Source organism: Eublepharis macularius, chromosome 17, assembly GCF_028583425.1.
Source record: "Eublepharis macularius isolate TG4126 chromosome 17, MPM_Emac_v1.0, whole genome shotgun sequence".
Taxonomy (NCBI): domain Eukaryota; kingdom Metazoa; phylum Chordata; class Lepidosauria; order Squamata; family Eublepharidae; genus Eublepharis; species Eublepharis macularius.
Window position 1 is genome coordinate 29,721,708 of NC_072806.1, and position 25,201 is coordinate 29,746,908.

The 25,201-nt window shown below is 43.8% G+C and overlaps 2 protein-coding genes across 2 annotated transcripts in view; both read left to right on the forward strand.

Annotated features, from left to right (window-relative positions):
• Nucleotides 1–10,914, forward strand: part of CPD (carboxypeptidase D) — a 35,024-nt gene extending 24,110 nt beyond the window's left edge. The window contains exons 14-21 of the mRNA XM_055001466.1: nucleotides 13–148; nucleotides 463–612; nucleotides 837–932; nucleotides 1,014–1,078; nucleotides 1,216–1,347; nucleotides 1,773–1,958; nucleotides 4,936–5,035; nucleotides 6,785–10,914. Of these exons, the coding sequence (XP_054857441.1) occupies nucleotides 13–148; nucleotides 463–612; nucleotides 837–932; nucleotides 1,014–1,078; nucleotides 1,216–1,347; nucleotides 1,773–1,958; nucleotides 4,936–5,035; nucleotides 6,785–7,011 (1,092 nt within the window). The 3' untranslated portion in view covers nucleotides 7,012–10,914. The remainder of the gene's footprint in view (nucleotides 1–12; nucleotides 149–462; nucleotides 613–836; nucleotides 933–1,013; nucleotides 1,079–1,215; nucleotides 1,348–1,772; nucleotides 1,959–4,935; nucleotides 5,036–6,784) is intronic.
• A 2,032-nt stretch (nucleotides 10,915–12,946) lies between these two features.
• The window catches only part of GOSR1 (golgi SNAP receptor complex member 1), a 47,545-nt gene continuing 35,290 nt past the window's right edge, over nucleotides 12,947–25,201 (forward strand). The window contains exons 1-6 of the mRNA XM_055001850.1: nucleotides 12,947–13,032; nucleotides 14,612–14,732; nucleotides 16,010–16,097; nucleotides 18,271–18,378; nucleotides 19,390–19,481; nucleotides 20,523–20,597. Of these exons, the coding sequence (XP_054857825.1) occupies nucleotides 12,987–13,032; nucleotides 14,612–14,732; nucleotides 16,010–16,097; nucleotides 18,271–18,378; nucleotides 19,390–19,481; nucleotides 20,523–20,597 (530 nt within the window). The 5' untranslated portion in view covers nucleotides 12,947–12,986. The remainder of the gene's footprint in view (nucleotides 13,033–14,611; nucleotides 14,733–16,009; nucleotides 16,098–18,270; nucleotides 18,379–19,389; nucleotides 19,482–20,522; nucleotides 20,598–25,201) is intronic.

Sequence of the window (25,201 nt, forward strand, 5' to 3'; positions counted from 1 at the left end):
GTATGTTTCCAGCTGATTGACAAAACAAGAATTGTGATAGTGCCATCCCTGAACCCAGATGGGCGTGAGATTGCTCAGGAGAGAGACTGCACATCGAAGATAGGGCAAACCAATGCACACGGCAAAGATCTGGACGCTGATTTCACAAGTAAAGCAAAACCAAATCTTTTCCGCCTTCCTGGGGGAGGGAGGTTCTCTTTTGATGCAGGGAGTCACTGTTGACCTCTTGCTTTACTAATTGTTTTTGCGTGAAGAGAATACTTGCATTAACATCTGACTGATGGCTGCATCTTGTTGTGGTTTGGCTGTGAGGTGTTTATATACCGTGACAGTGACCCTGCAGAATTAACATATCAAAGGACTGGCCTGGACTTGGCTTAACACGCACATCCCTGAGGCAGGCCTGAATTGGTTGGGCCTCTGTCAGTCTCTTAAGAACTGCCACCTCTGTTCTTTTGTTAGGTAATTCCTCCCAGCAATCTAGTGTGCGAGAACCAGAGACCAAGGCCGTCATCGAGAACCTGATACTGAAGAAAGACTTCAGCCTCTCTGTTGCCTTGGACGGAGGGTCCCTGCTTGTTACATACCCCTATGACAAGCCAGTGCAGACAGGTATGGTTTGTGTCTTCCTCGGACTACTTTCCAAATGGTTTGTTTAGACTGGCTTGCCTTTCAGATTGGTTGTGGGCTGGCAAGCTGAAGCCAGTTGGCTTCTTGTGGCATAGTGCAGAGAAGTCAGGGCAGCTGACGTTTGCTGTCTGCATGAGTAGGCTGGAATGTACACTTTGGTGGCCCTACTTTCCTTAATTCTCTTGCTGACTTTCTTTTCTTTCCAGTTGAGAACAAAGAAACACTGAGACATTTGGCATCTCTGTACGCAAACAACCATCCCACAATGTACCTTGGCCAGTCCAGCTGTGCAAACAAGTCTGGTATGTACTTGCATTATTAAGGGCCATTTTGGGGCTGGCTTGCTGCTTATGGAGGGCTTCTAATTCTCATTATCTTTGCAGATGAGAACATTCCAGGGGGAGTGATGCTTGGAGCAGAGTGGCACAGTCACTTGGGCAGCATGAAGGTATTTCAGAACAGTTATTTGGATCTTGTGCTTCTACAACTGGACATTTTCCAGTTAATCCTTTTTTGGTACATTTTGTGTGTGTGGCTCTTTTGCTGTCTGTTTCCTCCTGCAAATCCTTCTGTTCGGCTTTTCAGGATTTCAGTGTTTCATATGGGCATTGCCCAGAGATCACGGTGTACACTGGCTGCTGTTACTTCCCAGGGGCAGGACAGCTCCCTACTCTGTGGGCAGAGAACAAGAAATCTCTCCTTGCCATGCTTGTTGAGGTGAGTTTTGGTGAGAGACAACTGGACAGAATATATTCAGGCTTTAGTTTGGAATGGCCCAGAATGGAGCAGAAGTCAAGTGAGTTGTAATTGTTTTTGTGCAAGGACCTAGACAGGGGGAGATGGTGGGATAAGCTTTTGGATTTGGATTGAGGCCGTCTCCAGCTCAAATTCCTGCTTGCTTCTATGGCTCACTGGTTGTCCTGGGCAAATTCCTTTCTTGCAACCCATCATACTTCCCAGGTTTTGTGAGAGGCAGCATCCACCCAACCGAATTGTGATAAGTCCTGAGTCCTTGGGGTAATATCAGGGTCCACTCTCTGGAGTCTTGCTGAGTTCTTGCACATCTTTCTCTGTGGTGCACCTTGTACATATACGGTGCTGTTGGCAGGGATGCTACTCACTGGCTACTTTTTTGATTTTAGGTTCATAAGGGAATCTACGGGCTGGTGCGAGACAGGCACGGAAGGCCAGTTCCTAAAGTTGAAATTGTGCTGAATGAACGGGTGAAAGTCTCCACCAAGGAAGGTGGCTATTTCCATGTGTTGCTGGTTCCTGGCTTCCATAACCTTCATGCCAAAGCTGATGGCTATCAGCAGCAGCATATTCAGGTATGGGAGACAGGTGTTCTCCAAGAAAAAATATTGAGCTCCTCTGGCTCAGGGTGTGAGAGAAAATGGGGAGAAATGCAACAGAATAAACTGGCATGGTTGCTTTTAGAATAAAACAAAGTAATGGCTCTCCACAGAAGAAAGAATTGTTAAGGATTGGGAGCCTGAGGCCATATCATGGAAACCAGCTGACTAGCCTGGGGGCTAGAGAGCAGCTGAAGCTGGCGTTGGTAGAAGGAAGGGGACTCTGCACTCTTATTATTTTTTTTTTTTATACTACACAACACTACAATAACACTACACAAGACTATCACAAGGAAAGGGAAGGGGCGGGGAAAAGGGGACATAAAGGGAAGGATAAACTACATTCAACACTACACTTCAATGTTTTCCTTTCATACTGCCATAATAGAAAAAAATAGCTCAATAAAATGATGATGGGGTGGTTAATCATACAGATTACACATTTCAAATTCTAATTAAACTTTCCTCCCCCTTCTGGGTCCCGGACGCAATTCTCTCTGTGCAACCGCAGCTGCGGTGCTCTCCTCCCCCCCCCCCCCCTCAGGCTTCTCCTTTTCTTCGTTCTTGGTACACTGGAATTCCGGGTTTTTATCCTCAAAATCCTTTAGTTGATCTTCTGATAGTATCTTATAGGCTTGATCTTTATGTCTAAACCATATTCCTTCCGGAAGTAACCATTTATACTTTATTCCATGGTCCCTCAGAAGAGCTGCGAACTTTTTGTACTTAAAACGTCTTTTCCGGACTAGAAATGGAACATCCTTTAAAATCTTGACTTTAAGACCCATAAAGTCCAAATCCGCATTGTATGAGTTATATAGGATAGTGTCCCGAATCTTTTAAAATGAAAAGTCAATAATGATCTCGCGAGGCAACTGTCGCTTTGTTGCATATTTTGAAGAAGCCCGACGGACCTCCAAAATGGCGCTTTTAACCTCTTCTTTAGTTGTCCTCGCGGGTGTCGCCAGTAGTTCCGAGACCAAATCCCACAGATCCTCATTTTCCTCCTCTTTCACATTTTGGAGACGCAAAGTTGTCTGCATTCGTTCCACCTGTAGCCCGATCAGCTGGTTCTCCACCAACTTCAGCTCTTTTTTCGTAGCCTTCACAAGTGACGTACTTTCCAGAGCAGACTTCTCTGCCCCCCCCCCGCTACTTCCTTAATGGTTTTCACTTCGCTTTCAATTGAGCCCACCCTTTGATCAGTTTCGTTCAGCTTGTCAACAAAGGGTTTTATGGCTTCCACCACCGCCCTGCGCACCAACTCTTCGAGCGACTCTCCCTTCTGTAAGGTAGCTGAGATTGACTTATCGAGAGCGGGACTTTGCTTCTTTGCTGCCATTTTTTGGGGGGGGGGGGCACCAGCCAGATCCTGGAACTCACCGAAGGGGAAGAGCGAGTCTTCTTCAGATCAACCTCTCCTTCACAAATGCTTGTAGAACAGAAGGGATTCGCTTGTTTACAGGCTTCCGCCTGTTTCTTTTATTTGCCGTTTCTCGTTGCCCGGCGCCGCGCACGTCTGCCGGCCTCCATAGGGACAAACGGGCAATTCCCCCCCCCCCGCATTGATTCCGGGAGGTTCTTCCCGCAGTGTCCCGGACCCTTCCTCCCTAACTGGGAGTCCTGGGGGCTAATCCTTGCAGATCAGCCGCCCGGTCAGGGTGCCCGGTCGTTTCCTCCCGGACTTGCCGAGAGGAGCGTCCGGCATAGCTGAGAAAGCGAAACCGAATCGGGGACTCTGCACTCTTGGTTGAGAAAGGAACTTGGAAGTTGGAAATGGCAAGGGGAGCTTCAGTTCAGTGACTGGGATGTGCAAAAGAAATTCTGTAAAGAGCTGAATTAGTTTGCCTGGTTGCAGGGAATGATGTGTGTGGAGGAGCGCAGTTTTGCATGGAAATATGTTTCTCTTGTGTTCATACTCTTCATTTATCAACAGAACTTGCTAAAGCAGCAGAACCCATTTCTAATGTTTCCAGTTCTAGCCTTGCAACTAAGATGGCTTTTGAGTTTGAGGTTGAATGTACATTTCTAACTTCAAATGATGTTCGTGGGCTCCTAGCTAAAATCTGCTTGGTAGAGAATTTGTTTTTCCAACTTATTTGAAATGATGGCAAAATGTAATTAAGTACATTGATCTAGAGTCTACCCATTTGAGTCTGAAGGGATTAGACAAATGTTTGTTTAAAATCTTTATATCCTACCTTTCCTGCTTAATCCAAGGTGGCTCATTCATGAAGGATGCCCATGTATGGCTATTCACCCTGTTTCTGACTAAATGGGACCTCTTGTGTTTAGTGGTAGCATACTTGACCTGTGTGCTCCTGTATGTGGGGTTCCTGGCCATTGTAGGGAATGATGGGACTAAATGCATCACTGATCTGATCCAGAAAGGCTCTTTTGAGGATCTTGCGACATTTAGGGTTATCAGCCTCAAGGTGGGGCCTGGAGTTCTCCCTGAATTGCAGTTAATCACCAGACTACAGAGATCAGTTCCCCTGCAAGAAATGACAGTTTCAGAGGACAAACTCTCTGGTGTCTCATCCCTGGTGAGCTCCCTCCCCCGGCACCACCTCCAGATCTCCAGGAATTTGCCAACCTGCAGTTGGCAATCTTAACAACACTCTTCATATAAGACTTCTTTTGTTTTCCAGCCAGCAAGAGTACATGGGATAAGGAGGGCTTTTAGTGATTAGAACAGATAGCTGACGATTAAGCTTGCAGTTCAGACTATTGACCTAAACCACAGTTCCTTTTTAATTGCAGAATTTTCTCCCACTTTCCTCTTCTTACACGTGAACTCGGTTTAACCCATAATTTGAAAGCTAGTACTTGCTTTCCAATATTTTGTTTGCTGCTAAAGACTGTGTTGCTGCCTAGTGTTGTCCTCTTCCCACGCCTCCCCCCTCGTGATGATGCATGTAAAGTATTCTCACACAGTACTGCTAATTCTCAGGTCTTAGTTCACCATGACGTGGCTACCTTTGTGCACATCCAGTTCGATATGGACAACAGGATTTTCGGTCTTCCAAGGGAATTAGTGGTCACGGTAGCAGGTAAGTGGCCGTATTGTTTCTCTCGGAGCCTTAAATACCTTCTCACACATTAGGCAAGTAAATCACTACTCTGGTCCATAAGGTCTTAAGCTATCCTTTCTCCCACGTTGCTCTCACTCCTGGTATATCTGGGGCCTTAGCAAACCCCTGTGTCATGCTCTGCATGCCTGTAAAATAATATCTGTATACGCATACAAATGTAAGATATGTGCATGATAAACACTTGTTAGATGCAGATTTGAAGCCAGGATTGGTTGATAAAACACTCATATTTACCTTTCTCCTAAGACTCAAAGCAGCTCACGCAAGCAACAAATAAGTTGCAGTAAAAACAGAAGCAACCTGCTTTGACAAACATTACAGCCAGGCTTTCCCAGCAATATGTCATTCTCCATAAGAAGCTCTCTGAAATAAAATGCTCTTGCATGCTTGCTGAAAAGTAAGTAATGAAGGTACCCTTCTCATAGGACAGGCCTGACAACAGAGAATTCCCTGCTTCTGGCTGTTGCCTAATAAACCAACTGGAGGTTGGGGTTATAAGGAGGAGGGTGCATGAAGAGTGCAGTTGGTGCATGGGAGTACAACAACAACAAAGTGTATTAGCCAGAGGCCGTCACATTCTTGAAATCAATTCAAAATTACATGATTGCACATCAGTGAGACATACGCCATTTTAAAATAAATATTTAAAAGGTACATATTTCAGCAAATTACCACCTTTAAAAATTTACTTATAAAACTGATCAGTCCTAAAAGCATAATTATTTGGCAACAATATAAACTTAAAATATCCAAGCAATCCTTAAAATTGTAGCTTACTATAGCTTACCTGGGAGTATAATTGGAGATGCAGGCCAATGGATATGAGGGCCCCAGGCCATGAAGGACCTTAACCCAGATTCAAAGCACCACTCTGCTGTGGAGGCTCGCTGTGTGATCTTGGGCCAGTCACACCCTCTCACCCTAACTTATCTCATGGGGTTGTTGTGAGGGTAAAATGAGAGGAGAACAATGTGAGCTGCTTGGGTTCCCATTGGGAAGAGTGTGTGAGTGTGTGTGTGTGTGTGTGAGTGTGTGTGTGTGTGTGTGTGAGTGAGTGAGAGATGCTGTCAAGTTGCCTCCGATCTATGGTGACCCTATGAATGAAAGACCTCCAAAATGTCCTGTCATTAACAGACTTGCTTAGATCCTGCAAACTGGAGGCTGTGGCTTCTATTATTGAGTCCAGCCATCTCGTTTTAGGTCTTCCTCTTTTCCTACTGCCTTCCCCTTTTTCTAGCATTATTGGCTTTTCCAGAGAATCTTGTCTTCTTGTGATGTGGGAAGAAAGGTAGTGTGTAAATAAATTAAAAGCCACTTTTTCTCAGCCTCATATCTGCAGTATGGTCTACTTTACAAGACTATTGTAAGAGTTATAGGAAAGATAATGTATGTGACACTGTTTAACATTGAGGGCTTTGTGTAAATGCTAAGCAGACTTCTAGGAAGATAGAGCGGTGTGGTTTTTAGAATGTAGGACTAGGGACACCCTGGTTCAAATCCCTGCTCGGCCAGGGAACTCACTGGGCAATCGTGGGCCTGATTCGCTCTCTTGCATACACTCCCAATACTCGTTCCTGATTTCCTTGGAGAAAGGGGTGGATAAAAATGCAGTTGGTAGAGGATGGGGAGGAGTTAAGTAACGGAATGCAGAAGGGAAGTGCCCTGTCTTGGCAAGGCGCTTGACAAGCATGCATGTGTTTTGTCTAGGTGCTTCCATGTCGGCTTTGATTCTCACAGCCTGCATCATCTGGTGTGTCTGTTCCATCAAGTCCAACCGGCATAAGGATGGCTTCCACCGCCTACGCCAGCACCATGATGACTATGAGGATGAGATCCGAATGATGTCTACAGGATCTAAAAAGTCCCTTCTGAGCCACGAATTCCAGGATGAAACAGACACTGAGGAGGAAACACTTTACTCCAGCAAACACTGACCCATCTGCTGGCAGGGAGGCTCCCTGCAGAGACAGAACCTGCAACTGAGCATTTCTTAAGTGACGGACCTAGATCACCTCTGGAGCCAGAACCTCTGTGGATCACACTAATTCCTATTTATGCACAAGGAGGCCCTGCTCTGCCACTGGCTGCTTTTCCAGTGAGAATCTGAACTGAGGACTCTCGCAGAGCTGGTATTGGCAGCCTGGTTGCTTGCAATTCACTCTGGGGAAGCGGAGCTGTTGCCGGTGGCCAACTTTGTAGCATTTTTTGCCTAAGTGTCTAAGAATATTCACTCCTTGAGGGAAATAAGCTGTAGCAACCGTGATTTTCTCTAAGCTGCTACAGCAACATAAAAGTGGCTTCAGAACTTCTTTCACTTCTGCCTTTGTTCAAGTCCAGCAGTCTTGCTCCCTTCTTGGAAACATAAACCACCACCTCCTAAATAGGACTTCAGATTAGATCATTTTGGCAAGTGACCTTCTCCTGAAAGAGATTACAGGAATGGATTGTTGTATCCAGATGTGTGAATCTCTGGTTGAGGCTGTGGTCTGTGCAAAATAAAACCAATATGTTTGTTTCCTTTGAATTCTCTTGCACAAATACTGCTTCAGAGTATCTACAATTTTCTATGTGAGAACATAAAATAGCAAAAGATGCATTTCTGAACTTAAATGGATAATTTCCAGTCTGTCTAATATCAGCTCATACCATTACAAAGAGCCAGATTACTCAGATTGGTGCCAAATGGGATTTTTTTGCAGCTCATTTTTTGAGATCCGCCTGTTGAAAACAGCCAGGCCACTGGCTTGCCTGTCTGTGCAGCTAGAGTCTGAAGACTTCCAGAAATGGCCTCCAAGTAAAAAAATAAACCTAAACATTGCTTGTTCATAGGTCTACTTAAAAAAAAAAAACCTCCATTACCCTTCCTCTCCAACCCTGAGTTTATTACTACCAGCTCATTTGCTGCACCTGGATTTTGCTTAAAGTCATGCTGTTCATGTGCTCTGGATTCAAACCATGCAATGGGCCCACTTTGGGATAGAGGCTGTGTAGTGGTTCTTGTATCACAGGATCTGAGGAATATATCTAGCACTTTGGTTTAAATGGGAGGGGGCGCTTATATGTAGTGGGAAGAGTGAGAAACTGTTGCATGGCAGCTGTTGGGTCCACAAAATCTATCTTAAAAAGTGAAATCAGTTATTTCAACTAAACCATTTAAAAAACAAGCCACATTTTAAATGTCATATTAATTGTATTTGGAGAGAAAATTGCAAATCAAACTTCTGACGAGCAGTAAAGGCAAATTGCTAAATAATGAGAATGGGATTTGGTGGTCTTTGGGATAATGGAATTGGAGTAAATTATCCACAGAGCTAGTTGGCAAGGACAAAAGACACAACTGTCTTTGCATGGCGGTTTATGATCAGATGATGGACATGCCATAATGTATGTTGGATTTTGTGGTCTTTTGTTTTTTCTGCCCAAAGCAGCTGTTCCTTTAAGAGGCTGAACTTTGCACAAAACAAGCAAGGGTCTGTTTATTGGCATTTTGTAGCTCTCCTCTTGAATCCTTGGGTTTGTGATGGTAAATATCTTTAAAAACTAAACTATCTACCATGATGATTCCCAGCTTGCCAACAGTATGATTCTTTCATCTGTCTTGACTAGACATGGGCATGAATCGATATATGAATCAACTTTCGTGTTTTGTGGGGCTGTGTTTTTCACTAAATCCATGACTTTTTAGGCCAATTTGTAGAATTTCTGAATGCTTCATGATGCCAGACAGGCTGGCACCGATCCATTGATTCCCTAGGCATCATAGGCCCGGAATTCTGCAGACCTTTTATTGCTTTGGAAACCCCAGTCTTAGCCCACATAACCTTGATAGGCAGCTCTCCCTGCCAACCTGCAATCTCCCATTCTGTTCTATGAGAGCAACGGGCAGGGGAGAGATGGGCCTTCTGTAGCCATTGGAACACCAATCCCATCCCTCCAAACCCAGTTAGGCAGGTCTTTCTGCCAATCAGAGAGTTCCTGTTCTGCTCTATGTGAGCATTTCTTATATAAGACACAGCTCTGTGCCTCCTGCTTTCAGTTCCAGTAGACAGAGGGAGATGGAGGAGCTGTTGCTGGGATTTGGAGTGAGAGAGAGTGGAATTGGGAGCTTTTGGCTGGATTTGCTGCTGCTTCAAAAGAGACTGAAAATATTTTTTGCTCTTGTCCTTGCTGGGAAGGTTGTTGGGTGATGGTGCCTTTGAAGTCTCCTTGCGAGTTTAGCATCTCTGGGCCATTGTAGGGCCTCGGGATCTGATGAATCATGAACCTAACGAATTGCTTTGTGAAACGGGACAATTTCGTGAAAGTTCATGATTTGTGGAACGTGCCGAACCACAAAACTCAAGGTTCTCCCCCCCCCATTTTGTGCCCGTCTCTAGTCTTGACCCCTTTATTCCCTGGCTTAGGGGTTCTTAGAAATACTTTCATAATGCCTTTAGCCTCCCTTCTGAAATGTGGGAACGGGTTGAGTTTGGGTTTGTAGTAAGAATTGAACTTAGGCATTGATAGCAAATTATGATAAAACAAGTTTGCCACTTCTGATGTTTTTCTGCAGTCATAAGAGAGTTCAGATACACACTTAAAACTGTACAATTTTATTCCAGCTTCCATTACATTAAATTTCAAGTTATTGAATCATTATACTGTGGGGTCAGTTTTCTGTATTTTTAAATCTTCTCTCTGTCTCCATAGATTGTGAGTGTCAGTGCAATGTGATGGCCACCATATTGGATTTAGACTAGCAAGATCCTTGGTTCAGAAGTGTATTGGGTTTGTTGCTGTTTTTCTTCCTAACCTACCTCATAAGTGTCCTTGAGGCTAAAATGAGGAGACGGAATGCTGTGAACAATAGGATTTTAGAAATTGTTAATTAAGAGATTCTAGGTCATGAAAATGAGGTAAGAAATGGACATTATGAAACCAAGTGCCTGAGCTTGTTAACGGCTTGAGGTTAGACCAATTTATCTGTACAAATATGCCAGTTGTGAATTTCTGCTGTAGTATATGCAAAAAATATGTAAGTGATGTCAAGTCGCAACTGACATATGGTGACCTCTCATGGGATTTTCAAGGCAAGAGATGAGCAGAGGTGTTTTGTCATTGCCTGCCTCTGCACAGCAACCCCAGTGTTCCTTGATAGTCAGCCATCCCAAGTACTAATCATGGATGACTAGTTAGCTTTTCCAGCTGCTCTCCTAATCATATTCGGCCTTAATTGAGCTTTGGGGGGGGGGCGGGTTTGTATCTGGAGCTATGTAGGCTTTCTTTTAAAATTAAAAAGTACAGTACCATTTCCAAACACTTAATCTTTCCACTACATTTCAGGCCTTGGGGTAGGCATTTCTAATGCATATCAAGATGTCCCCATTTCCCTACAACCTCTTCTATCAAGCAATAAATGGTTGAGCATCACACAGGCCCTTTAACTTACATAATGAATTTGTTCAAAAGTGGCTAGCACTGTAACTTGGAGACACTTCTTGCCTTGCTAATGGGGAACTGGCACTCTCCTTTTGCTACTAATTGATGCACAGTTTTTAGACTGAAGTGGTACCTACCTATGCCCTTTTGCAGCACCTGTTGCCTTTCCACCTCAATGTCTGCTTCTTGGCCACCAAAGTCTAGCCTGCAGCTGCTTTATGTATCTTTGTCGCTGTCCTTTGATCCATGCACAGAGTGCCTTTTGAAAACAGATTTTGCAGTGAGGCACTTGAAAATGACACCCAGATGGTGTAATGACAATTTTGTATCTTTTCCCACACCAAAAGTCTCAGCTGCGTGTGTATGTTTTACATGTACGTTGGGATCTTAATAATCTGTATAAAACTATTTTATGATGACTCTTCTTCCTGTGTCATGTTTGCTTCACTGGTTGTAACATTCCTTGAGAGGTGGAAGAAAAGTCATAGACTGGGTTGCATTCCTGGATCTTTCTAGTTCCCTCCTGTATTTTTGCCTTTAAATGTGTGTGTTTCCTTTTCAGGCAGGGCTACTCCTAACCTGCCCCTTCTGGTGACAGGTGTAGTCTGGAATGTCACTCTCTCCCCAAATAATATGGAAAAGATGCTGCTCAGGAGGCAGGCGATGAAACATTTTAACAGCCTTCGCCGTAGTTTACATTTCCAGAAGCAAGGGTTTGACTAGGCCAATTTTCCATAATCCTGTTTTCCCTTTAACTGACATGATGTTTAGAGTTCTGTAGAGTATGCTTTACGTTTATTGTATTTAAGGTCCCCCCCTACTTTTGATTAATCTTGAAATACACGCCCCCCCCCCCGGACTTTGGAATACCAGCAACAAAAATGGAGTGAAACAAAGGGGCTCACAACAGCATCTGAAAGGAAAAAAGTGGCATGTTCCATACCAGTATAGCGCTCTGTGGCTCCCTGTAAATTGTTCTGGGAATTGTAAGTAGACTGATAATCCTGCCAGAGACCCCTGCTTTGTATAGCCTTCACCCAACTTCCTCATAAGAAAAGATGTATGCAAGATGAAGCACTTTATACAATGTGTTGCACTTGCTAATGATGGGTCACAGACATTCAGGGGCATTCTGTAAAAAAAGATTATGCCATTTATGGAAACTAGTGATTCAATGGCGTGAAACTCCTATAAGCGAAGTCACATTAGCTGATTATCTTCCTCCAGTTCTTAGAATCCTTTTCTCAGGTGGATAAATACGGTATTTTACAAAATAAAGGCTGTAGATTACAACATGTGTTCCTTGGCACTTGGAAACGTGGCCTGAGTGTTACTTTGTGACAAGTTGGTCATAATAAGAATTCTCACAAGGCATAATTTAACTATTGGGTTTGTTGCCATTGCTTCTAGTTTGGGTGTCTTTAAAAGAAGTTGCGCTTGCTCACTCCGGGTTGAGAAATGGCAGGACGTTTGGGGATGGTGCCTGGGGAGGATGTGGTTTGGAGCAGGGATAAGGTCTTAGCAACAACCATTTCTCCTATAAGATAGTTTCAGGTGGACAGTAGAAGAGCAGTTGGCAGTTGGTTGGCAGTAGAAGAGCAATGTTTGAGTCCAGTAGCACCTTAAAAGATCAATGATACAGTTTCCAGGGTATAAGCTTTTGAGAACCAAAGACTTCATCAGAAACTGGACTTGCATCTGACACAGGAGTGTGTGACTCTGGAAACCTTATACCATGGAAATCTTGCATACCCCACCCTATTCAATCACACCTGCCTTTGTCATTCACCAGCTATTATCATTTGGCTTCTGTAATCACTCTCCAAGATATAAGGACAGATGGACTCACATTCTAGCTGTATCTGAAAAAGTGAGCTGTGATTCACGGAAGCTAATACCCTACCACAAATTTTGTTAGTCTTATAGGTGCTACTGGACTCTTGCTCTTTTCCACTGCTACAGGCAGAATACCACGGCTGCCCATCTTGATCTATCTCCATAGAACTCTTGGTGTTTAAAGTGCTATTGGACTTGTATCTTGATTTTCCGCAGGGCATCTCATCTCTGAAGGCTGGGAGATCAGTTGCAACTCCAGATCTCCAGGCTCCACCTGGAGGTTGGCAAGCATAAGATAGGTCTGCAAAGGCTACAATGGCTAAGCGGGCTCTCAGTGTCCAATGGCAGCAAAGGGACTCTACCCTTCTACCCTCCTTGCTTGTGGGCCTTTCAGAGCATATGGCGTGATCCAACAGGCTTCTTAGGTTTTTATAACTTAAAACCGGCTGAAGGGCCATAGAGGGCATAGTGGCGCTTTCTGCCTTCATTTTCTAAACTGCCGCCAGAGGGCGCTGTAGGACGTCGAAAGAGCTTGCGCGGTTCCTCCCGCTTCATGTCTATGAGGCCGGAAGTCTGGCGAGGGGAGGCGCTCTGGTTCCCTTCCTCTCTATGGTTCGGCGCGCTAGCCGAGGAGGGCTGACGTTGGACAACAAAAATGGCGGCGGCGGGAGGGAGCAGCTGCAGCAGCAACTACTGGGAGGGTGAGGGGGCGACGCGGCTCGAGTGGGAAGGGAAAGTCGGCGGAGAACAGGGATCGTGAGGGGAAGAGATGGGCCTGCGAGGGCTATGCGGAGGAGAAGGCGCCCTTGAGGGAGGGTCTCCCCGGGGAAAGGGGGCGGAAGGCCCCAGGTGGAGCCACGCTTGCTGAGGGAGGGTCTGCGGCAGGTTTGGCAGGAAGGTTGTGTTTTGAGGAGTGGGGAGAGAAAATAAAATTGGGGGGGTGTAGTGTTTTGAGAAGTGGGGGGAGAAATTTGGGGGGGGGGGGTGTAACAGCCATAGGTAGGAAGTCCCCCCCCCCCGCTTCCATCTAGAGGCAAGCCGCTTGGCATGGCGAGAAACTGTAAAGCGACATCATGTGAGGAGATGTGGGGAGCAGGAACTAAGCTAGTGAAAGAGCAGACTGTTCTGTTTTCCTACTTCATGTTCGCCTTGCTCTTCGTCTAAAGAGAGGAAGGATTTTGTAATTTGTGGGAGAGAAAATAGGATTCGAGGAGGGGTATAGTGTCCCTGCATGGGGGGGCCTCTGGATGCCAGCTTCTGGCCCCATGAGAGTGACCTCTAGAGAGAGAGACTGTTGAAGAGTGGAGGAACTGGGTTCAGGGGTGTATAACATTTTATTTTTCTGTTTCATTTTCACCTTATTCTTTCTTTTTCTGTAATAGAGCGGGGTGGAATTGTGGTTGAGTCCAAATCTATGAATGGGGTCATTGGTGCTGAAAAGTGGCATATAAGTATAAAGCACCGGAGTGGGGAAGGGATCTCTGTGTGTATAAAAGGGGGAGTTAATAGGCACACCATTTCCATGCTTTGCCAAGAGACACAGTGATACACATGTGATGAATAAAACTAAGGTTCTTGGCAGGATCACACCAGAGAACTGTTCTGATTCTCTCAGGGCAGCTGTTGCTTCCTGATTGCCTTATTTCTCTTCTCCTTTTCTATGATGCTTTTGCCTTAAGCCCTCAGTTCAACAAAATGCTCTGGTCTGTAGTTGCATTCATTTCTTGCTTGGGTGTCCTATTCACCTATGCTGTCTCTCCTACTTTTGAATTTGAGTTTGTTGTAAGCTTGGAGCAGAGAACTTTTCTTTGTCTGTGGCTGATGTTACTCTGTTAAGCTCCATGAACATACAATGCTGTTATCCTGAATAAGGACAGTGGTCTATGTAGGCTAGAATTGTCTGCTGTGGCAGGCAGTTGCTCTCCAGGAGCCTTAAGCAGGGATTTTTCACAAATCTAGATCCTTTTAACTAGGTGTATTGGGGATAAACCTGGAATGTTCTGCATACAAAGCAGATGCTTTATGTCTGAATTCCATCTGCTGCTGCTTCTATTTCTGCATAAAATAGTTCCTTTTCTCATGACTTCTTACCATCAACCATTTTATGTTCCAAATCAGGATGCTTTCCTCTGTGATGGCTCATATGTTTCATATTGCAGACAAATGAGGCAATGAGCCTCTTGTGGAGGTGACATACCTCTCATTTTTTACACTGTGGGAGGGGAGACACAGTGGGGAAGAAAGTGACTGATTCTGTCTCTGTGAACTCTCCTTGTACAGATCTGCGAAAGCAGGCCCGGCAGCTCGAGAATGAGCTGGATCTGAAACTTGTGTCCTTCAGCAAACTATGCACCAGTTACAGCCACAGCAATTCTCGAGAAGGAAGAGCTGACAGATATAGGTGCTTGTGCTCCGTTTGTTATTTTTCTTTTAAATTTGAAATGTGATTTTTTTAAAAATTGAACATTCTTGATCGCTTTGGTATTCATTTATTAGTTATTTCCTGGCCTGTTGCTTCTGGATTTTTAAAATTATTTTTAAAAGACTGGCTCAGGAATGCTTAGAATCTTTGAGGGGGCCTCCAGAGGAGGCTTCTGAGTTAAAGACAGTGTGTATAGTGGTATAGTGTACAGTGTGTAGAGTGTCAGACTAGGACCTGGGAGAACCAGGTTCAAATCTCCACTGCCATGGAAACTCGTTGTGTGACTTTGGGCCAGTCATGCATGCTCAGCCTAATCTACATCACAAGGTGGTAGTGGGGTTAAAATGGAGGCAAGGAGATTTACTGTAAGTCACCTTGGGTCTCCATAGGGAGAAAGGTGGGACATACATAAAATAAATTTTAAAAATTAAAATTCTCACCAACTTTGTTGCTATCCTGAAAATTGGGCTCTGCCTCACGGAAGATGACGCTGTAATAAATATGCAGGGGATCACTGTGCTTCAGTGATTGCCTGGTGGTAGTTTTCTTTCCAGTAGGAGAAACACCACACACAGTTATGCCCCTTTAAGACCACGAGAGCCTGTATATTCCTGCTTTCTCTGTGAGTAAGAGCCACATGCCTGGATACTTGTCCCAGCAAATGAGAGTATGGAGGCAGCTGCCATCAGGTCCAGTATTTCTCAAAGCTTTGCCAGTGTGGCTCTTCAATTAAAACAATTAAAATAGCCTTTCTCAAATTTGCTGAAGGCAAAGCACAGGCTGTTTGCTGAGGTACCTATTTCTGGCCTGGGATCTGAGAGGGGCATAATGAAAAGGAGGAAAACTGGGTCAGGGCCCTTTCCTCATCTCCCTGCCCCACACTGGATTTTTGGATGCCATGAAGGCTACCGCTTGGAGCGGGGGGTCTTGGAAGTATGAACATGTAGTCCCTTAGCCAAGGATTAGCAGAGTTCTCTAAGTTTCACATGAAGCTGCCTTATACTGAATCGGATTACCGGCCTATTAAGGTTAGTCTCGTCTGCTCTGGCTGGCACCAGCTCTCCAGGGTCTCAGGTAGAGGTCTTTACCCTTTTAACTGGAGATGCCAGGGATTGAACCTGCGGCCTTCTGCATGCAAAGCAGAGGCTCTTCCACTGAGCCACAGCCCTTTCCTGTGTGCTCAGTGCAGTTTTCAGAGGCCGAAATACACTTTCATGCCTGCCTTTCCTCTCACCTTCCTCTTGTTCTCCACTCAGCTCTGATACAACTCCTCTCCTGAATGGATCAAGCCAAGACCGAATGTTTGAAACAATGGCTGTGGAAATTGAACAGCTCCTGGGGAAGGTAAGTGGCATTTTAGTCTGGCAGATCCCTAGCTCAAGTGAAGCTTGTTAGTGTGTTACCATTAACAGTTGTAATGCTTCAAATGTGCACTTCAGTGATGCAAGAAGGATTTCAGAGACTGCCAGCTTTGGTTTGTTTGAAGTGCATGATTCCAGAAGGCCCCAGAAAGAATATGCTTCCTTGAGAAGTGGGCTCTCTGTTTCTCAGCTTTAGGAAGCTAAACTCACTGCTGCAGTGTGGGTGTTAAGGAGCTCATGTCTATTTTTTTTTGTTTACTTTTGAGTTAGAAATGTGGAAAAATTGGGAAATTTGGAGACGATGCTGAAAACATGCCCCCAAAACCTCCTGTGAAATATTTTCTTTTTCAGAGTGAGTGAAAATGCTTTTAAAAACAAGATTCTGCTCACTCAAAATGTACAGCATGAATTTTAATGTCATGTTAAATTGCTTATTTTAGCATCGCTTGCCACTCTGTTTTCAGATTTATGCTTATTTTGCACATTTCTGCTATGTATTGTTTATTGAATGTCCCAACCACTGATCATATTGACTTATACTGTGTAATCTGTCTTGAGTTTCAGTGAGAAAGGTGGATTATAAATAATATAAAAATAAATATTTTATGTTAGTAGGCAATTAACAGCATTAGATAATTATAATTCCTGTGTATTCTTGTAGACATATACAACATCTCTTCAAGGATTTTTTTTTTAATGTGACTAACTTCGGCAACAATTAATATGCTATAAAATGTTCGGTAAAAATTATTAAGAATTCAGTGTTATAAAGTTTAAATTGATATTGAAATATGATTATAGTCATAACTATTGCGATACTGAGACTCTCTGTTCAAACAATATACCTTTTATTTATTACGATTTTTTTCCTGATTTCAACTTGACCTTGGGCTAGTCACAGTTCTCTGGAGCTCTCTCAGCCCCACCCACCTCACAGGGTGTTTTGTTGTGGGGATAATAATGACATACTTTGTAAACTGCTCTGAGTGGGCATTAAGTTGTCCTGAAGAGCGGTATATAAATCGATTGTTGCTGTTGTTATTTCCAGTCTCTCAGATGGCAAAAACTAAAGATACCTGTGCTAAGGTAGCACAGAATGCAGCAGTTTGCAGTGCTTTCTCAAGCACTTAGGTATATTAGTGGTTTTGCTTGTAGGAAATTAAGGCATTTATACTTTTAAATTCCATAAACATGTCAGTTAGTAATTTGTATAAGCTAAGTTATAAACAATGCATTGTATGTTACCAGTGCAGCAAAAGAAATTTAGATTTGTTACGAAAAGAAGTATTGCATATATTTCAATTTTTTCCAAAATAATTTTTTCCCATATTAAAAGCAGGGACCTTTCATGGCACCAACATTATTTGAAATTTTACATCTCACATTTTGAGATGATAATTTCTAGTTTGCTCCTTTAACATGAGCATCTAAGAAGTGGAGCTTTGAACTACAAACCACCCTGTTTTTGTGTCTGCATTGAACTCATTGGTTAGGTTTAGGCAAGCTGTTCTGCATGCACTCAGACATTCCGATAATTACAACAAGGTTATTGCACAAAGAAGACTATAGCTGGTCTGCCAGCAGTAGATATTAATCCTGATTTATGCATAAACCATAATTTGTGAGCTTCTTCCGTCCTCTTTACCTCCCACGATACAGGACATCCTCATGTTTTCTCTGGGGCCTTGTGGCAAATGAGGGGGTAGTGCTATTGAACAAACTCTGGTTTGTGAATTCAGATGCTGCAACAAACCACAGCTAGTACAAACTGTGGATAACAATATAATTACAAACCCTAGTTCCCAATCCTGGTTTGATGCCAACCAGCCAGAATTTACTATCACAGGTAACTCAGATTTGTTCAAACCATGTATTTCTGAATGTAGCCTCTATCTTAGCTTCAGCAGTAGGGGGAAAACAACATGGACTACTGTGCAGTGTTGTTGTAAAGGACTATGGAGACTTCTCTAGGCCTCAGTCTTACTTAGAATGGATCCAAGATACATGATGGATTACAGTGCAATACTTCCAGAGTGCTGAGAAGGAAAGTCTGAACAACTGCTGTGAATTTACTCAGAGCAGGTGGTCTTTCTGTCCAAACACACGCTTAACATTTCCCGCAAGGCAATTGAGTCCTTTTATGCTTTCTTCTGCAGCTCACAGGGATAAATGACAAAATGGCTGAATATACCAACAGTGCAGGAGTGCCGTCCCTGAACGCAGCTCTGATGCATACTTTGCAACGGCACAGAGACATCTTGCAGGTAAGTAATGGATACCCTGGCTTGCATATTTAGCTTGATTGGGGCAATATGTATTCTCCTCCATATTCCAAGAGATGCACTGCCTTTCTTCCATTTCCTTCACGTTTTTTCTCTGCATGACGGAACCTCTCCCATCAAGACCAAATCAGGTTTTGTCCTTATTTCAGGGAGTCATTTAAAATGCTCTTAAAATTCTTCCTTGTGTTGTCTTAAGTGAGGGTACAGTCTGCCTGGAGAATTCTCTGTGTAAGCTGTTGACATGAGTGAAACCTGCTCGGGGTGGTGGTGGTCTTTTTTTCAAAAAAAATAAGAATGTAGGATCACCCTGTAAAACTGTTTGACAGTAGATTTCGGAATCTTCTTTGTCACACAATGCATTATTAATGTATGGAATTCACTTGGATGTTTGTTTGTTTGTTTTTTAAAAAGCTTCAATATATTCATGGAGGGAAAGACTATCAACGGACTCTAATTGGAATAGTAATATAGAACCTCCCATTTCCAGAGACGATATATTCTGAGTACCATATGCTGGGTTTAAACAAAATCATTAATACTGTGTTTTGCCTAAGAGCTTCCCAGAGTCCCGCCTGATGGAAGCAAAGCACTGGACAAGCTGCATCAGTGATCTGGTGCTGGAAACCTGTTCTTCTGTGGCTTCCATTGATTTCAACAAGGCTTAGGCAGGAGAAATTCTCAACTGGTTGCACCGTCGTTCAGAGTCCGAGCCATTCATTCTCATTCATTATGGCTTTTTAAAAATTGCAACCTCCAATCCCCATCATGACTGCAAGTTGCCCCAATCTGTCAGCACAGCCTGGATCTTCATTGAGCCAAGCAGTCCCTGGTGGCCGTGATTATTGTATTGAATTCGGCGCCTGGTTGATAATTGTGGAAGATTTCTGACTAGCTGCTATACTAAGTAACATATTTTGGGCTTTGACATCAAGTTAGGCCAAATCTCTTCTTTGAGATTGCGCAAAGGCTTTTAACACCCTTGTTTTCCTACAGGACTACACGCATGAATTCCATAAAACCAAAGCAAATTTCCTGGCAGTACGGGAAAGAGAGAATCTTTTGGGGTCGGTCCGGAAAGATATCGAGTAAGTTCTGCTGCATGCGGTGTGATGGTGTGGAATGATAAACTTCGCCAAAAAAGGAAGAAATGTATTTTTATAACCCAGTTCTTCCTCAGTTGAAGTTAGCTGCTTTGCAGTATAGTAGGATGCAGAACATTTTGTTAATCAGCATCATTGGGGACTTGGGATTGCAGGTTAACCAAAAGTTCTAATTAAGCTTGTACTACAGCCATGGCTGGGCGCCACTGCCTGCTCCTCCATAGCCTGTGAGCAGGTGGAGAAGAAACAGGCAGCAGTTCCCAGTAGGACCCAGGCCATGAGTGCCACCCACCAGGCAGCAGTGCAAGTAGGAGGTATCCAGGGAGTGTGCCTCCTGTCCCCAGAGCACCAATCAGCTGTTTGGCCAGTAGGGATTTGAAGGGCCAGAACTCTGTGGGGCTCAGCCCTTTAAATACCCACCCACCCACCCAGCTGATTGACAGCAAGGGCCAAGTGGTGGGATACCTATTGGGTACCTTTTCTTTCTGCGTTGTGTTTCTAACCTGTAATTCTATCCTATTGCTCTGATGCACCTAAGTTGCTGAGGCAAAATACAGATGGGAATGACCAGAGAAAGGGCTGTTGAGAGGAAAATGATCAGTGTTGCCGCCCACGGTAGGAAGAGAGGGATGTTTGAAAAGAAAAGCCAGTGTGTGGTGTAGGGATTGTATTAGGAGTGGTGAGAGCCAGGGTAAAATCCATGAAGCTGAGTGATCTTGGCTAACCCTGGACTACCTTACAGGATTGTCGTGAGCATAAAAGGTAGAATAAAAATGTGATAGGGAGGATTCAGAGTTTCTTTTGCTAGCCACACAATCAAGGAGAAGACTAAGAAGTCCCTCGCTGAAGGATGATAAAGGAAGGAGGGGATCAGACCCACAGGTCACCAGATACCATCTGGTGTAAATGAGGCCACGTGAATCTCTCTGACTGGGGACAGTTCAAGTATAAATGATCCTTGTGAGGAGGAGCGATACTTTTTTTTTCCTTTTTGCTTCACATCTTACTTTTCACCAACCTTTTCAGATCATACAAAAGCGGGAGTGGTGTGAACAACCGGCGAACGGAGCTGTTCCTGAAGGAGCATGAACACCTTCGGAAGTGAGTTTTGTTGTCATCTTCTTGTATTTGGGGTCTTCCTCAAAGTGAACCGGGGGGAGATACCCTGCCTCTGCAGTGGCTGCCATTGGTATATGGAATCCCAGACTGAATTAAAATATTACCATACTTTAAGCAATTTTTAAAAAAATTATAGCTCCCCAGAGAAAGAAGAATCCGAGGAAGGTGGTGAGGATTCTGTAATCATCTACTAAATTGACAAAGGGTTGTTTTTATTAAGGGAATGTTCATCTTTGTGGCTTCTGTGCCGTCTCACACTGGGACTTTGTACATGCAAACCAGCCATGGAGAAGATTTCCAGAACTTTCTAGAAGACTAGGAGCGCCCCTTCTCCCTTTGGCACTTTCCTGCCGAAAACATCACATGGCCAGGAGGAGGGGTGCTATTCCCTCCGTTCTCTTTTTGCCACCGCAGAGAGAGGATCTCCATTGCTGTTCTCTGCTTTTCCCTCACCTCATCCATAAGGCTGAGGAGAATTATTTATTTTAAAAGTTTTTAACCCTCAGTAGACATTCTACTGAAGAATGCAACTACATTTAAAGAAGAAAAGTTTCTGTCTCTCCATCGTTATGGCTCCAGAGAGGCTTCTTCAGGATGCTGGAAAACTCCAGTCTGATTAAAGGCACCTGCTCCCTCCATGGCACCCTTCAGTACCAAGGGCTAAATCCAGAGGTGTGGCCTGTCAGAACCTCCCCACAACAGCTCTTCTCGGAGGCTGTGGCTTTGTGCCATCCTTCCCCCTCAGTTCTAAGAGGAGAAGCCTGGAAATGTAGCCTGACAGAGCCCTCGGTTCCAAGGCTCTTTCCCAGATGCTTTGCCTGCATGCCTGCCTGGATAAAGGCCCCTCCCCACCTTGGCTGTGTCAGCTCTGAGGGGAGTCACCTGGAGGTGTAGCATAACTGATCTCTTGGTTTGGAGGCTGAGAGGCTTTTTTCTAAAGGCTTTGGCCCCTCCACTCCCTTGGTTGTGTTGGCTCTGAGGGGAAACACCTGGAGGTGTAACTTAACAGAAGCTGAGAGGTTTTTCCCCAAGGCCTTTGGAAATGTGCTTGCCTGACTCAAGGAATCCTTGCTCCTCCCAGGCTCTCCTCAGTTCCAAGGTGCAGTCCGTGGAGGCAGGATTTAATACAGCTAACAGTGACATAGCAGCCTGGAACCATCAATATAATGATTGGGGCTCCTCAGCTGTTTCTTTTTTAACAGAGAGGATAAACCTGCACCTTTATGCCCAACATTTTTTGAAGGAAGGCTTTTCCTGTTGGTTCCCTGTGTGTCCACACTCCCCTTTTCCTACCAGGGAATGGTGCTGGCTCTTTCCACAGTTCTCAGTCTCATTGCTGTAAGAGTCAGCAGTCATTTAGAAATGTGCAGAGGATCTCTTTTGGTCAACACGGAGTAACTTTACTCAGCAGAAACATTTATTTGCCATGAATTTTTGTGAATTCAGCTTACTCCTTCAGATACTTGTGTGTTCCACAGCCTATAACTGTAGTGTTTGTAATGACTATATTCTTTTAATATAGAGCTGGACTGCCCCCATCCATTCTAGGACTTTAAAAAAAAACACACGAGTGGCTGTTACTGTGACTTCAAACAGAGATTCTGAATTCTTCAATCCAGATAGACAACACTCTGTGGGGAGGAACAGCCTTGCTGTCAAATCCTTTAAATTCATTTGTCCTTATTGATGATTTACTTTATAAGAGAAAGTAAAAATTTAGTGGTGTACTCTCTTATCCACCACTCACAGTTTTCCTACAGTTCTTTTTCACATCTTGTGTTGCTTTATGGGCTCAAAAGACCCAAGATCTTCCCCATCTCTCTGCTCAGGGGAAGTTGGCTGTCCTCCCATTAATTGAACTATTCAGTTTAGTATTCCCCCTGAGACTGAAAAAGGGAGTTATTTTTGAGTGCTCCTTATTTGTTAAGGAGGACATATGGAAAAGCCTATTTTAGGTCCAGGTCATCTAATTTAGCATGTTGCAGTATTTACAGTTGTGCTTGGCTGTCTTATTCACACACATCTCCACCCTTCCTGCAGGGAGTCTCTCTGCTGTTGGGGGTACAGGCTGCTAGTAGCAGAATTCCAACACCTTGAATGTTTATAAAATGTACAACTAGAGTATCCCACTTGAGGCTGCAATATAGTTTTTTCCTCTGGTCTGTTGATGGTTGGTGACAGACTGTTTCCAGGGCAGCCCCCTTTTCTGTCCTAGTAGTTGAAAAAGAGTTTCCTTGGTCTTTTTAGTCTTAGTCGATCCACATTTTACTAGGATTGTTCAGTGTGTTCACTTTCATAATTGCAGTTCTGTGTTCTTACATACCTGTATGTGACACCTTGGCAGAATGTGGTCTTCAGTTTAAGTTTCATACTTCATGGGATACCCAAATTTGTTTTCTTCTTTGCTAGACAGAGTGTATGCGCACGATTCTCATGCTTTCCATGCTTTGTTCTTCCCTGGGCGCTGTTGTGATGCTGTGTCTCTGAGATTTAGTGCCATCTCAGGGGCTGTCCCTGCAGTGTGGGGACCCTACAATGAGGGTGTGCCCCCAGGCGGCTCCTGGTGTTCTGCAAAATGACTTTGTCAAACTACTATTACTTTCACCAAGAGAACTAGCCATACCTTACCTTTCTTAGAACAAATGCTCCGTGTCATTGCAATGCATTGCAATTATGTTTTCCTCAACTAACTGGCGCCAACTCCTAGATACTCTGATTGGAGGCCTAGGCTATTTAATCTTGTGACACACAGTGATAGTCCATGGCCTGCCCTTTTGTTTGTTCCTTTGCTGCCAGGGATCCCCGTCCTTGGGGAATACCCTTGCTAATCCACTGGCAAGGTAATCTGTTTTTATGTTTTATCTCCTGGCTGGTATTTGCTGCGCTGTTTCTTCTGCTAGCAGCACAGTGTTCATTGATGATTCATTATGTCTGTCCTTCCTTTGGCTTCATCTCGCCTGCTTCACTGTTTCCATTATTCTGGTATGGATCTGCTATATTTTCACTCCCCCTGATGGTTTTGCCAGTTTTGGTCAGTTCCTTTTCCCGCACTATAGCGGTACTCTCAGTTTTTTTCTAGTGGCAATCGCTGCTCCTTGACTACCATATTTTGCACCTCTAAGTGGGTATGGGTCTCTGCTGAGGCTATAGCAGGACTTGGACCCTTGTGATTATGTTTGGGACTCAAATACTCTAAACTTCCCTCTTCCTTATTGGATCTCCAAAGATGTTTAAAGTAGGGGTGTAATCCCTTCTTAACTTTTTGCACCTCCCTGGTGCTTCATTTTTAGTGTACAGCATTTCCACCTGGGAAATGAAGGCACTGTGGGTTTCTAGAATTTCACAATGTTAATGTGTCCAATGCCCTGGCCAGGGTTCCCCACCAGGGGTTGGCTTTCAGCCCTCATGCCTCACAACACTATCAGTTGTATTAGTGTCGGTTGTATTGGCATCTGAATTCTTAGGGACTGGGTCTTCAGAGGCTGTGGAAATTTAACCGAGTTTGGCCATGCACAAGGGGGCTCCCTTTCTCTGTAGATTCCCTCAGCCAGCTGGTAGGTTGCTGCTGTCTGTTCCTGAAAGCAATTCTGTAATTTAAAGAGGTGTGAAAAACTCTTCCAGGAAATTGCTAGTTTTGTCTGCTTCTTGGGGTAGGCTGAGGAGTCAGCTTGAAACACAATATTCTGTAGGTGCCTGGAAGACTTGGTGAAGGGTCTCTGGGTGGGTTTGCCTCAGTTTAACTCTGTTGCAGTAAATTAATGATTGAATGTTGGTAAATTCTGCAGATAAGATAATACTGGGTTTTTCAAGTCTTGGAAGCTGAATGCTGAATTTTCAAAGGGGGTGTCTAACGACAGAGCTTGGTTTGCAAAATTCTGTAGGTGTTCTCTTGTTTACTGCTGTCCCCCCCCCCTCCCTCTTTAGTTTGATGAGTTTGATTTTTCTTAGAACAAGATGCTGCCTGGAAGCTTTTGCATACACAAGAGAGTATGACTAGAGAGGCAGGAAGTCTTTAGATCATGTCTCCTTGTCAGCCAGGAATTCCCTTGTTGGTCTTAGGCAAGGAAATACCTCTTGGTTCCATGCTGGTAAACTGGGGATGATCATTCTGGATTTTGTTACAGGGCTATGATTATTGAGGGTTACTGAAATCATAGGGTTGGATCTGGATTAGAAATATAAAATTTAAAAAGGTTTTTCCCCTATCTTATTTATCAAATGTTAATTGCTTTAACAACATAAAGGACAGCATTTATAACATAGCATATAAAATGGGACTGTTTTACTTATTTATGAATTTTAAAAGTATAAATGCTGTGGTTTTCTACAAGCAGTGTTGCAAACATACCCAATTTTGCATATTGAATGAGTTGTAAACTGCTGTACCCTATGCTAACTTAGCATTTAAAATAGAAAGCACAAGTATTGTAGTAAACAAATCTAAGTATCTTTGAAATGAACCAGGCTCATGGTCACATTCCAAAAGAGAAAATATTTTAATAGGAGTTTTTTCGCTGGTCCTCAAAATTTTAAGTGTTTATATCGGGGGGGAAAAATGAAACAATCATTGGGAAATTTTCAGTTTT